Raw genomic sequence first — 18404 nt, forward strand, 5'->3', positions numbered from 1 at the left:
TCTCAGTCGCTGCCCAACACGCACAGTAGGAACTCCTTCAGAGATGGGGAAACAGCCTACTGGTCACTGGACACGCTGCCTCACAGGATCAGAGCTGGCTGATGGGTGAGATGGGATCAATAAGGTAAACACATGGAGCTTCGTGTGGGAAGTGTGCTCTGGCTGCCTCATCTGAACCAATGCCATCCGAACGTAGATACCAAGTGCCGCACACACAGACCTCAGTGGGCAGTGCCCACGGCCCGGGACCGTGCGGGCCACGGCAGGCACTGGGACCCGCTTCTCCCTGCTCCAAGGCCGGGCTGCTTGGCACACGTCAGATTCACCGCAGGGGAACCATCTGCTAAGATCCCTTCTGCAAACCATCTGCCCCTCTCAGTGCCGGCCCTGCTTCTGCAGGCTTTCCTCCTGCACTGAGCACAACGGGCACCGACGCCCTCCATCGCTCCCAGGATTCACCGCGTGGTTCTCCTCACAGCAGGGGGCAGGGAGCCCGTTTCCCCGACCTAATGCTAACAGAATTCACTCTGTCCTAAGGGACAAAAGCAATCAAAGGACTGGTTTTGATAAAATCACACTTCAGGAGGCAGAAGTTTCAAACTCCTGACATTGTTGCTTTTCCGAACAACATGTTGAAAGGAGCGCAGACATAATTTAAAGACCCGAGTGCCAGTCTCCCTGTCGAACGGGAGACGCTGGGCAAGTCCCTTTATGTTGCTGAGCTCGGTCTCCCATCTGTAAGATGATGTGACTGATTACCCCACTGTCCCCTCTAAAACCACTGGATGACAGCAAAAGTCAACTGGCTACCAACCTGCATGAACCCTGAAATCATCACTCACGTATCGTGGTTACTTATTGTTAGTGGCTGCACGAGTACACGTCTGTGTGTAACCCACAGGGCAATGGAAACAATGTGACGAGCCGGTAGTTTATCGTTAAATCACGAGTGACTTGTATTTAAATGGAGCTGTACCTTCTCAAATCAATAAAATTATCTATTATTCCTCACGGCGCCCGGGAGCTGGGAAGGGCAGGTGATCACTCCTGTCGTGTGGAAAGCGGAACTCAGTGGTTTCTTCACATCACAATTGTGCTGTCACACCCAGGGCGGCAGAGACAGGCCCGTTATCACCAGACTGGGATGCTCTGGGAGGACAGTGTGGGGTTAAAGGACAAGCTTCATCAGACACTTACTTCAGCTCGTTGGTTTCCATGCCCTGGGCGATGGCCACGAGGATGCCGCCGTGGTCTCCCCAGGTGTAGTAGTGAGGGCCGGGCAGCGCCTGGAGGGAGAGGACAGCGCTGACACCACTGCGGGGAGTGACGGGCAGAATCGGCACACAACACACACACGTGTATGTCACAGAGACACATGCATGTGCATGCACACACGTACACAGCACACATGCACACAAAGAGGCTTACTTGCCACATACATGCACACACGCGGAGGCACACACACAGAGGCACACAAGTGTACATGCATACATGCAGAGGCCACACACATGGAGACACAGTGCACATGCACACACACAGAGGTACACAAGTGCACATGCACACACTCATGGAAGCACATAAGCACACACATGAGGCACACAAGCACACATGTATACATACACAAAAGCACACACAGAATCACACACGTGCACATGCATACATATAGAGGCCACACACGCGGAGACACAACACACATGCACACACACATGGAGGCACACAGAGGCACACACATGGAAGCACACAAGCACACATGTATATATACACGAAAGCACACAGAGAATCACACAAGTGCACATGCATACATATAGAGGCCACACACATGGAGACACAACATACATGAACACACATGGAGGCACACAGGCACACACACATGGAAGCACACAAGCACACATGTATACACAAAGGCACACAAGCGTACATGCATACACATGAAAGCACACAGAAGCACACAAGTGCACATGCATACACACATGGAGGCACACAGGTGCACATGCACACACACACACACAGGCAGTGTCTGGGTGTCCAACCTATTGGCTAGAGGTGAGGTGTGTGACAGTTCTCTGTAACTGTGAAAAGCCAAGCAATGTGGGGCTTTATGACAATCTATATACTAGAGGCCCAGTACACAAAATTCATGCACTGGGGGCAGCTGGGGGTGGGAAGGGGGTGTCCCTCAGCCCTACCTGCGCCCTCTCACAGCCCGGGACCCCTCGCACCTTACCACCCACCTGCTCGCTGCTCCTTACTGCTTAGCTTGCTGCTCCTTAGTGCTGCTGTGGAGGTGGGAGAGGTTCCTGCCACCACTGCTGCACTCGCCAGCCGTGAGCCTGGCTTCTGGCTGAGCAGCGCTCCCCCTGTGGGAGTGCACTGACCCCCTGGGGGCAGCTCCCGCACTGAGCGTCTGCCCCCTGATGGTCAGTGTGTGTCATAGCGACCAGTTGTTCTGCCATTCTGTCGATTTGCATATTGGCCTTTTATTACATAGGATTGCATATCTAAATATGGAAGTGCACACAACATTCCCTATAAGCAGTGGCATGAGGACAGGACCTATGCGTGAGCTCTTCTGAGAACCCCATCTACCTCAGGACATCACACTCGGCCTGCAGGAGGTGCGCTGACCGAGGTTTTGGCTGAGTTCTGGGGGCTGCCTTCCCTCCCTCCCTACCCGACGTGCAGCAGGGCCTAGAAAGCTACCCCCCTCTTCCCCCAGACGAGAGCAGAGGCACTCCCCTGGCCCTTGAGGCAGGCAGGCTGGTGAAGAACTTTCCTTTTATAAGTTTGGGGAGTCCCTAATGTCCAAGGACTAGAGAACTAGCTATACCCTACGAAGTGGTATAACCAGCGCCTGAGGACACACGTTAATTACACAAGCCTAAGGCAAAGCCGTCTTCTTCACAGAATGCGAAGAAAGCACCTGCAGATCACAGCTCAGAGAGGAGGCTCCATTTCAACGTTGATACACAAGAGTAATAAATCGCGAGGCTCCGGCCTGGCACCATGACGACTATATGATCGTTTACTAATGATCAGCCGATATGTACTGAACACCCACACCTGCCAGACGCTACCAGGCCCGAGGTACAAAAAAGTGAGCAGCCCTGGCTGGTCTGGCTCAGTGGATAGAGCATTGGCCTGTGGACTGAAGGGTCCCGGGTTCGATTCCAGTCAAGGGCACATGCCCAGTTTGTGGGCTCCATCCCCCTTGTGGGGGTGTGCAAGAGGCAGCCAATCAATGATTCTCTCTCATCACTGATGTTTCTCTCTCTCCCTCTCCTTTCCTCTCTGAAATCAATAAAAATATATTTTTTAAAGTGAGCAAAACGGACATTGCCTTGTGCTCCTGGAACTTATAACCTTAAAACATTTATTTCTTTAAGTCTGTTTTTGATTCAAAGTAGCATTTTTGCAGAATCACAAGCGCACACCACAAGGTGTGCATACAGATCAGCGCAGCAGACCCTGTCTGTGGCTCCAGGTGCTTCTTTGTTTATAATCATAGTTGAGATGGGTGCCTGCACCACAAGCATGTGCGTTCCTGAAACGCTGGCTCAGTGCACATGCTCACACAAGACCCGAGGTGGCCTGACCTCTCGCCACCGGGCGCCCGCACTGCTGGAGACGTACACGCTCATCTTGCTGGCCAAGTTCTTTCCCACTGAACCTGAAACAAAAGAGGAACAATGATTTTTTATTCAAGAATATGTCAGGTAATCAACACCTTGTCCAACTAGAAATCCTGAGTAGGATCCAGCAACTAAGACTGCCTTAAACCCACAGAACAGCAGTTGCTGCGGCAGAGGCGGGGGGGCCACCATGCAGTTGGCTGCACGTGAGAAACGCTGACCCGGTAAGAACAGGCAGAGCACACTTACCGGTGGCAACAATGAGGCCAGGAGCCGACTCCTTGGACAGGATGGGCATCCTCCGCAGCTGGAGGTTGAGCAGCTGGCTGAGCCGCTGGGCCAGGTGCAGGGAACAGCCCTGGGACAGCTACAAACACAAGTTCCAGGCTCTGTCAGCAAGTGGTGCGAAGCCTACGTCTCCCCCAGACACTGAAGCCTGAGTGGGCATTGCAGCCTGAGGCAGAGGAAGGGGCCAGGCCCAAAGGAAAGCAGTCCCAGCCGCTGGCCCCACACTGCACCGACGCCTCCCATCAGAGAAAGAGAAAAGTGCTAAAAAACTCCGTTGGGACTCAGCAAAACAGCAACCAGAAATCAGCATCAGCTCACGGAGACGGAGAGCCTCAGATCTCTCCACAGTCCCCAGGGATTCTCCATGTGAGTCCTGGGACACAGCACGAATCGAGGCCCCGAAGGAGCCTCAGGAAATGTTTCAAGAATGCCACATCTGTACCAAGCACGTCTACCGGTGTTCACCGGAGACTTCAAGTTGTTCAAACTGACCTGCATCACTTAGGCTGCAGGGTGGTCCTGCAAGCGAGGCCTCTGTGTAGGGGCGTGCCTGACTCTCTTGGCCAGAAATGGTTTCAGATGTGTCCTGCACAGGCTCACTCTGTGGGTGCTTACGGACAGGTAACAACGGTGACCTGGTTTGCTAGATACACCAGTTTCTTATACTAAAAGGATCACTAACACACAACCATCTGGCCAGCATCACAGTTTGGCAAGTGAAAACTATAGCAAATCGAGTTGGGTCCCAAAGAAATATCTGCCAACCTCTCCCACCTTTCTCCTTGTCTTTCACCATCTAAAATCAGAAGGAGAAGCTAAAAGCCGAGGAGCTGTCATACAGTTCATTTGTAAAATGATCAGTCGATGACACAGGAAGCTGACTCTTAACAATACCATTAATTCTACATAACCAGGCTTAGCCCCCACCACAAGCTGAAAAACCCTGCCATCATTCACATCCGACTCAGGCCCAGCTCAGAGATCTCGAAGACACTGCTGAGAAAATGAGGGTCTGCATGTACCGATGTGATGTGTTTAGTCAAGAGTTGGTGCAAATCAGAAGATAAATCGGGGAGTATACTTTCAAGCAAAATATCCAAAGTTTTCCCAAGAACCACAGATACTGTATATATTTAACCACAGACAAACAAAATTCAATAACCCAAAAGACCAAGTAACTGTCTCACTAAAATGTTATCGTTTCTCAAAAAATCAGTACTACTTGTTTTTATCTGAGTCCCTCTGTCCGCCTACTTCACACCCTGGTCCTGGGTGTGCGATGAACACAGAAACGTGGTGACTGGATAGAGCCAGGGACCATACCTGTTCTTTTGCGGGAAAAGAAAGGAGTTGCTTGGTATAGAGGACTATTTAATGGGCCCAAATACTGAACTTCAGTACCCTTAACTTTTCTGATGAGGCCACAGACAGATGAAATCAGACAATCCTAAATTATATGCAGAGAGGGATTTTAAAAGAAATTCTATAGAAATAGCTTCCAGTGGGAGAGGTTGACAGATGTTCCTGGTGTGAAGCACAGGGATGCCTCGGTCGTGTCTGGTAGCACGTATCGGCCAGAAGACATGCCAAGAGCACACACGTCCTCAGAGCTCAGAGCAGAGCGAGTAGCAGTGCTGTGCAGAAACAGCAAAAGCTAAACCAAGATTTCATTTCATCCTTAAACACCCACAGGCACTTCATAATGGGCTGTGCGGGCCCACTGGCTCTCACACTGGAGTCACAGGCCCCCACTCCATTTCCTCACCTCCCTTCCATCACCTCCACTGCTGAGAACTCAGTTTCACAGAGATATGATGTCACCCAGAGAAGTGCAGTGTGAGCAAAGGTGAAGACAGGAGCGCACAGGGGCCAGCAGCCAGCTGTCCAGGATCACAGAGCCTCCTAAGCTCACACTGTCCACGGTGCCCTGTGTGTCCACAATGCACCTCAGTGTGCCTCGTACAGAGTTTGGGAACTGTGTGTGGAGAACTACAGATAAAGCTGTGTATTAAAAAGCCAAATGAGATGAAAGCATCCGTACCTCGCAATCGATTTTTTCTCCATATCCCGTGACAGCTGGGGCCTGGAGAAACTCCCAGGTGCCCCCTTTGTCAAAGGTGATGACTGATCTCATGTTCTCCTCCTTCATGGAGCCGTTCACCAGGGTGGCGATGTACACGCCCTGCAGCCCTTCCACGCGGTGGAAGTCAGCAAACGGCTCACTCGCGAAGTACCTACAGAGAACATGAACAGCGGGGCTTGACGCGCTGCTTCGCAGTATGTTTCTATTGTAAAGAACATGAAGTTTAACCATGCTAAGTTGCACAATCCAGTCGCATTGGTAGCCTCTGGACTCCTCCTTCTCTCATCCAATCTGTCAGCAAACCTATTAGCAAATGGTCAGAATGTAACCGTTCCTATTATCAGCACTGCCCTGGCCTGGTCACCCACGGCCACCTCCACTGTCCACCCACGGCTGCCTCTGCCGGCCTGGTCACTCACGGCCACCTCCACTGGCCCACCCATGGCCGCCTCCGCCGGCCTGGTCACCCACGGCCGCCTCCACTGCCCTGGGTCTCTGCGGCGTTTTCACAATGATTCTCTGGCTCGCACTCTCACCACCTCCACTGGACTGATTTCCAGGCAGCAGTGAGTTTGGCTTTTTTAAAGAGAAGTCACTTTAGCGGCAGACACGCTACAATGGAATTACTGAGATCAGCACGCCCCACTAAAGGGTGACATGCACATTCATGAAGGGTCCATATTCTTCTGTCACTTAAAATGTTTTCAAATAAAATTTTTAATTAAAAGTAAAATACGCCAGTTTGGCTCAGTGGCTAGAGTGTCAACCTGTGGACTGAGGAGTCCCAGGTTCGATTCCGGTTGCGGGCACGTCCCCAGTGGGGGGGGTGTAGGAGGCAGCTGATCGATGTTTCTCTCTCAGTGATGTTTCTAACTCTCTATCCCTCTACCTTCCTCTCTGTAAAAAAATCAATAAAATTTATTTTTTTTTAAAAAATAAAATACAAGTTACATGGGTGGTCACTTAAAGTTATTTACAATACTGTCCACTTTTGTTGAATGGACTTTTCTTTATATAATGCAATTCACAATTTTTAAATGGTAAAGATAACGTCTGTCTTCTGCTCAAAACCCTGCATTCTACTAAGAAGGAAAATTAAATGTCTTCCATCCCCTTTAAGGCCCTGCTCCCTCTGATCCTCTTGGATTCTCTCTCCCTCCTTCAGTTTGCGCCTCCCTGGCCTCCTCACTATTCCTAAAGTTAGTCCCTGTTCCTGCTATTCCCTGCGGCCGCAGCTCAGTTCAGGTGTCTGCCTGGCTCCCTCCTCCTATAACTCAGGCACCTGCTAACGTGACCCTCCTGGAACCGACTTCCATGATCCTCGACATAAATGATACTGCGTGAACCTCTCCGTTCGCCTGCACTCCCCATGGCCAGGCACGTGCCGTATCTGTTTATGTCCCGCCTTCTCCTAAGGAGGACGAAAGTTCCCGCACAGGGACCTCACTGCTGTCCTTAAAGCCGGTCTGGCTCTTGGCAGCAGCGTCCTTGCCTTGAATGAACTGCTGACTAAATGAGCTGCCAGGCTGGAGGGACAGTGGACGGCGGGATGTGCCCTCTGACCCGGGGCCACAGCTTTAGAGCCGCCCTCCACGCAGACCAGTCGTCAGCTTGGCCAGAGGACACTTCCCAAGAGCAGAGGGGGATCCTATCAGGGGACAGCTCCCAGAAGTCTGGTTGTCACAGGACAAAGGTGGCACGCAGGTGAACCACGCACTGAACCCCCAGCCCCAGGGCCGTCCGGAGCCCAGGAGCCCCGTTTCTGCAGAACAATCAACTCACCGCATGATTTACTGATAAAGGATCAATGACGTTAGTGTCCTTCCACAGACAGAACAATACCTCAAACAAAACCAGGCACCTGAACAAGAACCCTGAGTGAGAGGCGGACAGTGGCTCAGATACTAAATGTCGCCTACAGCAGCGGTGCGCAGCCCGGGCAGCCACCAGAATCACCTGGGGACTCACACCCAAACCAGTCAACTGTCATCTCTGGGACCTGGAGCCAGGAGTGGGGTTTTTGAAAACACCCCCAACTGAGTGAAAATGTGCAGCTATTGCCGAAAACCAACAACGAGAGGCCAGTCCTGTGAAGCAGGTCCCTGGATCTGAGAAGGGGGCCCCGTGGATCTGAGGAGCGGGCAGGATCGGGGTCCTTACCTGACCAGCGTGTCACTGCCGGCCCCAGCCGGGCTGTAGTAGAGCACGTTCTCCAGGGACAGGGAAAACCGCAGCCCCTCCGCCTCCGAGATGTACAAGTCAGTGCGATTGTCACTGTGACTGACACACACAAACACCTGGTCCTCGGAGGCGTCTGCGACGTAATACTCCTTGGGGACGAAAAGGAAAGAATTCGTGAGCCACGCAGTCCTGGGCGCTCCCTCAGTGAGGGGAGTGGGGGTGGGATCTTCTCCCTCCCAAACTCCAGCCCTTTCTGAACCTGGACGTCTGTGCCTAACGCGGCAGGAACTTAAATACGTGCCCTGCCCTTCTTTTTCTGCATTTGAATATGTTGGCATCGTCCTCGGGCCGAAGTTCCCAACTTAAAACCCAGCCTGCTGTGCTTGGTCAGACATTTAATTCAGTCACCACTAAGCCTTGGCGGGGCGATCTCGCAGCCTCCGTGGGCCCCGGGGCGGCGTTCCCACTCTTGGCTGGAGCAATGACGCCCACAGAGCGTGACCGCGCCCCAAGCCCGGCACAGGGCTGCCTCCCCTCCCTCTGGAGACCGAGGCTGCTCGGCCACTGGAAGGGGGTTCTGACTGGAAAATGGGCCACGAACGCCATACGTGACCTAAAAACCTCTTTTAGTTAACGTCTCCCTTTTTCCCCGAAGACCGACCATCAGTACAGAACGCAATCTAGATTACCATGAGTGTCCTTGCCTTTTTCTCCGAGGTGACCGCCGGCAGCTGAGCCCGCAGGAAGCAAAGACCAGCAGTGTTTCTACCAGACACCCCGGAGCCCTGGCCTTCCACGCCGACGGCCAGTGTCAGGGCCTTCGGGGGCTGCTTCCCCTGCAGCCACTTCTCTGACGACTCAGCCCACCTGACCTTTCCGAGCGACACCCATGGCCTCTGACTACATGTGCTCCCCCGTGGGCTTCCCAGCCTCTGCACCTGAAAGGCAGGTCCTGAACCTGACACCTTTTTGAACCCAGAGTTTGTAACCCAGCAGGGCCTTAGGTAAGCGCTGCTGTCCGGCGCGGGCCCGGCCCCGGCCCCTGCCCCTCGCTGCCCTCTCCCACCTCCAGCAAATGCAGGGTCCGGCTCAGCTGCACTTCCCACGCTGGAGGAGAAACCCGACCCCCCCGCCCAGAGCATAATGGCTCTAGAGACCTTTCTGGAAAGTGACTCAGGGCGCCTGGTCAAATGTCCCCGACAGGACACCCACAGCACCCTGTCCTGGCCCTGCAGGGACAGTGACGCCTCCTCCCGGCCCTGCAGAACCCACTTACATTAATGGGATGCCTGGTGACAAACTGGGCTGCTCGCATGGGCTTCCGGCCAAAGGAGACCCAGAGCTGCACGGACGGCAGCTGCTGGCTGCCCGGGAGGTGCTGCCGAGGAAGAGGAGGACAATCAATGGTGCTGCATCAGCCCCCCAAACTACGTGCAAAACAGGAGCCGGGCCCTCAATTCCACCGAGACGCTCAGCAGGGAGCACACCGCAAAGACGTGCTTTCCGCAGCGTCCGCTCAGCGTTCTCCCAGCTCAGTGTTCTCCCAGGCGGGTCTGCAATGGAGCCCAGACGCTCCGGATGCGAGAGGAGGAGGACAACGCTGTGATGTGAGACGTGGGCTGGGGAAGGGATGGAGCCCACCACTGCTCAAGCGGAGAGAGGAGGGGAGGGGCCGTGGACGAGGCTGATGACGGGTGGGCAGAGCTTCCGCCGAAACCACCACGGTGAGCGCACACGCACCAGGCGTACATTCTCCTCCACCCTAGTCCCCCCTGCAGGTTACGAGGACACCTGACTCACAGGCTTTCACTGGTACCAAGAACGGGGGAATTTTCACTGATTCAGTTTTTCAGTCTTTTAATACTTCTCGTTGGTTAAGGTATTTTGCTAAAATATGGTGTTTGTTTTGGGGGTTTTTGGTAGAGTATAGAGTATTCCACGTGATGCTGACCACGTCACATTGTGTTTTAGAAATGAAACCGTGGCTGGAACCACAACAATGAGTGTAAAACACTGGTTAAGAGGAGACCACTACATCTCCCGAGGTCGCTGTTCAACTACAAGATGAGAAGCCGAGTCCGACTGGGGCTGCTCTCTGGACGGGTTTAAATGCCCCGGAACCCAGAAGCACTGCTCACACGTTTTGTGCCGATGCACTCATCACTCTGCTAGGGAGGGCCGCCCTCTGCAGGTGCTCAGTGATTCACAAACAGGACAGCAGCACGGGCGCTTTCTGTGCGTGTGCACTTCTGAGGGAGGCCCCTCCTCATGTGGCCACATCACACGCGTGGCCAGCAGACGCCCTGGAGGGCTGGGCTGGCTGCCTCCTCCTCGCCTGCTCACTACTGCCCACTGTGGACCCAGCTTCCCACAGAATACGGAGCACACCCATGTCTCCTCGCGGGAGGCGAGCTGTGCTCACCGCTGCCATGTGGAGAGCAACCCGCAGATACCATGTCACTTCTGACTCTTTGGAGCAACACACACGTATTCAAACCACCACTGAACAAGTGTGGAAAGTCCTTTGTTTTAAAAAAGCCAGGGGCACCCTAAAAACCGTGTTAATAGTTTGTACTCAGTGTGGGACCAGTAGGAAATACAGACCTATTAAAAATGTGAAGTGTATCACCTGAATAAGAAAACAGTTCCCAGAAAAACATGTATAAATTCCAAAGTCCTACCAGCATGGCTCAGTGGTGAGTGTCGACCTATGAACCAGGAGGCCAAGGTTCAAGTCCCGGTCAGGACACATGCCCAGGTTGCCGGCTGGATCCCCAGTGTAGGGCGTGCAGGAGGCAGCCGATCAATGATTCTCTCTCATCATCGATATTTCTCTCTCTCCCTCTCCCTTCCTCTCTGAAATCAGTAAAAATGTATTATTTTTAAAAAGAAAACATTTCTCAAGGCATGTGGTGGGGAAGCCCTCCTGCCTTTAGCCGCCCACATCCCCTCTCCTCATTCCAGCCTTACCCCCTGATTTCCCTGTTGGGGAGGCCTCTCTACATCCAAAATCCCAAGGGCTTTGACCTGCTTCTGCCTGGCCAGCTGCCAATCACATGAATGAGAACCTGGAGGAAAACATTACATCTCACTTGCCCCCGAGGGTAACAGCGACAGGAAGCAGAGCAACCTCCCAGTTCCCGGGGGCCTCAGAGCCGAGGTCCCTGCCACTGGCTGCCTTCAAGAAAGTGAGCTTATACCCCCAGGACACAGGCCAGCGCTCTTAGCTGGGCCTGTCCTCTCCCGGACACAGGACAGTTTAGTTGCAACTTACAACTTGATACAGTTGCAAGGCAAGACCTGCTAAATAATTAAGCTCTGTTAGATGAGCAAACTCTCCATTTCAGCATCTGGCTCCAACCCATCCAATCAAGGGGGAAATGTTCCCAAAGTCTGGGAGGGCAGCTACTTCCTCACAGCTGAAAGCTGAATTACTACTCTTCCTAGAGCACTAACTCTCGCGGCCCCTGACTCACATGCTGTTAGACACGTAACTGCACGTGGGTCCAAAACTCACAGAGACTCCGCCCAACGCAGTGGTTCTCAACCTTGGCTGCACATTAGAATCACCTGGGAATCTGTTTAAAATCCTGATTCCTGGGCCTCGTCCTCTGGAAATTCTGTTTCTTTGTTACTAATGTTGTGGCCCCACCCATCACAAAGGAACAGGACCACTGGAAAGGAAGTCAGGCAGTGGAATGAAAGAAACGCCGCTGAGCTCCGCCCTGCTCTCTGAGTTCTTTTCACTGGGATTTCAAAGAAACATGTGTTTGTGGAGGACGCATGCAAAACCACCAGATCTCAGAGCTTCTCCACCGCTCGACCTCCGGGACCTCCCACACCCTCCGGGCATGCCCGTCTCTGCCAGCACGGTCCAGGCCGGCCCCCACCCGCTGACCACAGAACGCCAAGCCTCAGAGGGGACACTCCGGGCAGCTCATTCCTCGGCGCCTTCAACTCACCACCACCTTGGTGGCAAACATGTACTTGTCCCGCAGCTGGAAGTCTCTCACTGCCTCCAGGATCACTTCCTGGTTCTCCCGGGACTGGAAGAAGTCTGTGCTTCGGAAAACTGTGGAGTACCCGGAGGGCTCGTGCCTTTCCACGTAGATGGTGTTTGGCTTGTCGTAGGGATCAATCCCCCTGAAAGAAACAACAGTGGCACCGCCTTTCCCAGTGTGTCCGGAGGCAGGCAGCCAGCCAGGACGCAGGCCATCCCATTTCCAGCAATTTCCTCTCCTACTTCTCTCCCCTGGATTTGATCTTTGCTAGAGAACACTTAAACTAGTTCCGTTTGCAGCGTGGGGAAAGGAAGAGTGAAGGTGGCGAGTTGGGATCCAGAAGGCCGGCCTGAGGCTGTCAGCACGTGTCTGGCCTCGGTGACAAACGTCGGTGGAGTGAAGGAGTTTGCCAGGATGCTGGGCTCTCGGGAGGATAACTCAGGGGAAACCGTGTGGGGACCAGCCAGGCACATCCTTCCAAGGCCCCCGCCTCCTCCTGCTCAGGCCGCTGCTGCCGGTTCACCAGTGAGAAGCGCGCCCTGCCCTGCGAGTCTCCCTCACAACTCTGCGCACACTGAGCTTCAGAAACGGGGTGCATCTCTCCCCCGTACTTCTGTCAGCTCTGCACCCCCCGCAGGGAGGCCTTCCCATACCCTTACCTGCACCTCTCAGTCCCCCTCATCTTCCGGGGCCAAGTTCAAGCCTCCCTTCTAGGAAGCCTTACCCCATGCTGGCTTCCCACTCCCGACCGGCACTGCGCCTCCCTGGTGTGCACCCTGTCTCACCGGCACCGGATTTCAAGCATTTTAATTCATTTTAAATGCGTTCAAACGTAGGAAACTGCTTTGGTTGGATGGGCTCTGAAGCAGTCCCCTTACCTGACACAGTACTGCTTCTTGTATCATTCGACACTGAATATACCAAGTTACAATGTATGGCGGTCCCCACACTGCAGCTCTCTGAGCTTCCAAGGGAGTACAAACGCCTTTCAAACCATGCCTTCTGTCTTTTTATCCCACAGGGCTCCCACCTGAATTGATCCTCGCTGCAGTGCGTCTACAGGCCACAATCCCAGGGCTACTCCAAAAGGCGACCAGCAGAGGGAGGAGATCAAACTGCCTTGGAGAAGCGCCCTGCACTGCTGTTCCCCAAATACAGCCCAAGCCGCAGCCCAGGGGACGGACCCGCCCCAGGCTCCTCACGCCCCGAGGCCAGGCCGACCCGCACCCGGCAAAGGTGAGGAAGGCAGAGCTCACCCACAGGGGCCTGAGTTCCTCCACATGCACAGAGCTCGGATAATGAAGGTTAGGGCACCAAACGCGAAGCTTCAAGATGCACTGCCAAGAGCATATTCTAAGAAAAAGAGAATGGCCCTGGCCGGTGTAGCTCAGGGGATAGAGCGTCGGCCTGCGGACAGAAGGGTCCCGGGTTCGATTTCAGTCAAGGGCACGTACCTGGGTTGCAGGCTCCTCCCTGGCCCAGGCCCTGGTCTGCCTTGTCTGAGCTTGTGCAGGAGGCAACCAATCCATGTGTTTCTCTCACATCGATATTTCTGTCTTTCTCTCTTCTACTCTCCCTAAAAATCAATGGAAAAATATCCTCTGGCAAGGATTAACAGAAAAAGAAAAAGAAAAAAGAATGAAAGAATGAGGAAAGAATAAGGGAAGGGGGGAGGGAAGGAAGGGAAAGTTGGGGAGAAAGAGAGAAGGAGGCAAGAAGAGAAGAACGGAAGAGCCTCTTTGCACAGGGAAGGCCTTTGCCCCGTAACCGGGAGGGAAGCGTCGCTGGAGAGAAGCCGGGGTTTGGGCCTAATGTGGGAGGCGCCGTTGTCACGGGCTCTGTGCAGTGAGGGGTGGCCTGCTCTCTTCTCTTCCACAAGTAGAAGCACTGATTAAAGTACACCCTCTGCTCCAGGCGACATGCAAAGAGCATGAGGCTGCGGGGTATTTTTAAAAAGCAGAGAGGAAGTCTGAGAACAGCTCACCTCTGCTGTTCAGACGAGAAACAAAGCTGCGGCTTCCGGCCAGGTCAGTTCTGTAACCCGGGGCCTCCCTTTCTGAGAGCCGCTCCCCCTATGACAGCGGTTCTCAACCTGTGGGTCGCGACCCCTTTGGGGGTCGAATGACCCTTTCACAGGGGTCGCCTAAGACCATCGGAAAACACATATATAATTACATATTGTTTTTGTGATTCATCATTGTGCTTTAATTATGTTCAACTTGTAACAATGAAAATACATCCTGCATATCAGATATTTACATGATTCATAACAGTAGCAAAATTACAGTTATGAAGTAGCAACAGAAATAATTTTATGGTTGGGGGTCACCACAACATGAGGAGCTGTACTAAAGGGTCGCGGCGTCAGGAAGGTTGAGAACCACTGCCCTACGAGGTTGCGAGTTTGCGTTTTGCAGTCCTGGCCTCCCCTTTCTTACGTTCACTCACACCTGCCTCCTCTTCTATGTGCCCTCATCTGGAAATCCCATGCCTTGCTCTACCTCCCAGCAGTCACCAGCCTTGCCTGGCCTCACTGGCTCCCTGGGCCCCTTACAGCCCTTCAGTGCTGCTCCCTGGGCATCCGGCCCCACCCACAGCTCCTCCCCTGTCCCGTCTACCAGCCTCCAGCTCGGGATAGCACACGAGGTAGGTTTCCAGCTCTCCTGTTGCTCCAAAGGCTGCCATTGCTCTCTGCGGGATTAGATCACACTCGCACTTACTGTGGGGAACCCTAGGGGGGCCCTCCAAATGGCCTGGGATGCCCTGACACCCTCACGCACTTATCTAAACTGAGATGAGCCCGCCCTAAACTATCTGCATGTCACACTAATTCCCAGCACAAAGCATCCTTGTTTAGTAATCCAGCTGGTTTTCCCTCCTAGCACATGGTTCCCCGAACAAGTGAAAGAGCTACTTGTCCTTTAAAGCACCAAAAGCTCTGCAGGCATTCCTTGATGGAGGGCGCACTCGGACCAGACGAGGGTAGGGCTGGAATCTCACTGAGACTCCACAACCTCTGCCCAAGGGAAAGAACAAATGGCCAGAAACAGCCGCCCTCTCTGCCAAGGCAGCTCCAGTAGAGGTGAGGTTCCCCGGGGCCCCATCTGCACTGGCCTCAAGCCCTAGGGGAGCAATGCAACTCAGAGATACTCCTCCTCACAGGCTCCCGGTGGAAGAGGCACAGAGTACCTCCCCTCCTGCTGGGCCGCTACATCTAATGAAGATAAAACTAAAAGTGAAAAGACAGCCCTGGCCAGTTTGGCTCTGGATAGACTGATGGCCACAGACTGAAGGGTCCCAGGTTTGATTCCGGTCAAGGGCACATGCCCAGGTTGCAGGCTCAACCCCCAATGCGGGGGCGTGCAGGAGGCAGCTGATCAATGATTCTCTTTCATCGTTGATGTCTCTCTCTCTCTCCCCCTCCCTTCCTCCCTGGAATCGATAAAAACATATATTTTTTAAAAAGGAATGACAAACTGGAAAATATAAATACACACAATCTATCTCATATCACGAAGAACTAATCTCAAATATACAAAGAGCTCCTGGTAACCAGTAATAAAACAATGATGAATCCAATCGTTAAAGGGCAAATGGCAGAACAGACAAGTCACCAAAAATATACAAAAATGAGCCTAAAGAGTAAAAGAGGCCCCAAATCATTCACAACCAGAAAAGTGCAAACGGAAACTACACTGAGATAGTATTTCTTTCTAATACAGGCTTGGAGAGACGCACAGTTCTATGCTGCTGAAATTTGCATCTTTCTATAGAAAATTTGGCAATCTCCACGAAAGTTATAATTTCAAAGCTTCATTCACTGGGGATATATCAATGCACAAAACTGACAAAAGCCCCTGTCCTTGTGTAGCTTTTATTCTACTAAAGAGAGAAAGACAGATAATAAGAGTAACAGCTCTAAGTGCTGTGCAAAGAATCCTCAGGTACTGCAGCCTGGGAACCAGGAGAGCAGATGCCACTGCATGGGCCCTGGGGACAGGCCTCCTGGGGCATGTGTGCCGAGCCGCCCTGGCTGAGGTGACAGATCTTCAGCAAGAGCTGAAGAGAATAACAGGCGCCACGCATGTGGCAGGAGCGTGCCTGGCATCTACCTGAGAGAAACGAGGACGGCACGAGGGCTCGAAGCAGAGGAACGGGGCCTGAGCGTTAACAGGAGGGGCCTGGCTCTGTGCTGAGCACTCGCTGAGGGGCCGCAGGGAGCCGGTGGCATCCGAGCAGGAAATCCCGGCCACACACTGAAGGTGGAGGCCTCGGGACTCCTGGTAGGCAGAATGGGAAGTAGGAAAGAAACTTGGACTCAGTGATGACTCCGTTTTGGGGATGAGCAACTAGACCAGCCGTGGGTAAACTACGGCCCGCGGGCCGGATCCGGCCCGTTTGAAATGAATAAAACTATTGAAAAAAAAGACCGTACCCTTTTATGTAATGATGTTTACTTTGAATTTATATTAGTTTACACAAACACTCCATCCATGCTTTTGTTCCGGCCCTCCGGTCCAGTTTAAGAACCCATTGTGGCCCTCGAGTCAAAAAGTTTGCCCACCCCTGAGCTAGACACTGAAAGGGGGAGGATCATGGCTGGATCGGATCTTGAGGGGAAGATCGAGAGTGTACTGGAGAGATACCAAGCTTGCTGTGTGTGAACAGGTTTGTGCTCCTGGGAATCCGTCCTACATATCCGCCTGCACATATATTCAAGAGTATATACAACGTGCCCGGCCAGCATGGCTCAGTGGTTAAGGTCAACCTATGAACCAGGAGGTTGCGGTTCAATTATCGGTCAGAGCATGTGCCCAGGTTGTGGGCTCGATCACTGGGGGGAAAGAGAGGGTGTAGGAGGCAGCCAATCAATGATTCTCTCTCATCATTGATATTTCTATCTCTCCCTTCCCTTCCTCTCTGAAATCAATAAATATATCTATTTTTGAACCAACGACCCTGTAACAGAAAAAGATCAGAAGCAACTAGGACTAGGAAAAACTGTACTTTTAAAAGCCTGTTGATTTCACCTTCCTTCTCAGCAACCAACAAAGGCTTCCATCGCTTTCAGAATCAGTCCAAATTCCTCTCCCATCTTTACCCAACACACGGCCCCAAAATAAAACGCAGCGTTTTGCACCCCAGCACCGCGTCATCTGTCTCCACTCTGGCCATTCTGTTCCTGCACCCCCAGAGCGCACCCCACCTGCTGCATGCAGCCAGTGCTGTCCATGAGTGCCCATCTGCAAAGAACAGGCCCCTCCTCCACCGTCTGATGCCATGCCCACGATTCCTGAGCTTCTTAACGTGTGTTAGGTGCAAACATGGTGTTTCCACCCTGGCCAGGAGCTCTGGTTGGAGCGTCATCCCAGGTTCGATCCACGTCAGGCACATACAAGAATCATCCAATCAATGCATGAATGCATGAAAAAGTGGGATAACAAATAGATGTTTCTTTCTGTCTCTCTAAAGTCAATCAATAATTTTTTTGTATTTAAAAAAATCTTTCTGTATCTCCTAAACTACAATCTCCTTAACAAGTTTATCCATAAATTAGTCAACTTCACACACCCTAAAGCAGTGATGGTGAACCTATGACACGGGTGTCAGAGGTGACACGCGAACTCATTTTTTTGGTTGATTTTTCATTGTTAAATGGCATTTAAATATATAAAATAAATATCAAAAATATAAATCTTTGTTTTACTATGGTTGCAAATATCAAAAAATTCCTATATGTGGCAGGGCGCCAGAGTTAAGTTAGGGTTTTTCAAAATGCTGACACACGGAGCTCAAAAGGTTCACCATCACTGCCCGAAAGCACATTTAGCATGTTTTACATTCAGTGCACATTCAAAAAACTATGTTATGAATGAACAAATGAATTGATCTTACATAGAGAAAATTCCCCACTTCTGATGCGATGCTCTAAAAATGAATGTCTTCAGAAACCTCTCCACCCGCCAAGACCACTAAGATCCCCACGCTCCCTGGTGGACTGAGGACGCAGGAGCCAAAGCCTGAGGAGAGCCTCCGCTCTCATCTCCCACCACCTGCCACACCCCCTGTCTGGCGAATGCACCTCCTGCCACACTCCCCATCTGGAGAATGCACCGCCTGCCACACTCCCCGTCTGGAGAATGCACCGCCTGCCACACTCCCCCATCTGGAGAATGCACTGCTGGCCCAAAGGCTCCACATTTCAGGTGAAGGAGGTTTGCT

At 52.5% G+C, this 18404-nt stretch overlaps 1 protein-coding gene across 1 annotated transcript in view; it reads right to left on the reverse strand.

The window, feature by feature from the left end:
- SORL1 (sortilin-related receptor, L(DLR class) A repeats containing) overlaps positions 1-18404 on the reverse strand; it is a 127417-nt gene that overhangs the window by 95773 nt on the left and 13240 nt on the right. The window contains exons 6-12 of the mRNA XM_015563866.1: positions 12144-12324; positions 9458-9559; positions 8161-8330; positions 5959-6151; positions 3879-3996; positions 3594-3667; positions 1198-1286 (exon numbers count right to left, since the gene is read on the reverse strand). Of these exons, the coding sequence (XP_015419352.1) occupies positions 1198-1286; positions 3594-3667; positions 3879-3996; positions 5959-6151; positions 8161-8330; positions 9458-9559; positions 12144-12324 (927 nt within the window). The remainder of the gene's footprint in view (positions 1-1197; positions 1287-3593; positions 3668-3878; positions 3997-5958; positions 6152-8160; positions 8331-9457; positions 9560-12143; positions 12325-18404) is intronic.

The sequence above is a fragment of the Myotis davidii genome, unplaced genomic scaffold (assembly GCF_000327345.1).
Source record: "Myotis davidii unplaced genomic scaffold, ASM32734v1 scaffold799, whole genome shotgun sequence".
In the NCBI taxonomy this organism is placed as follows: domain Eukaryota; kingdom Metazoa; phylum Chordata; class Mammalia; order Chiroptera; family Vespertilionidae; genus Myotis; species Myotis davidii.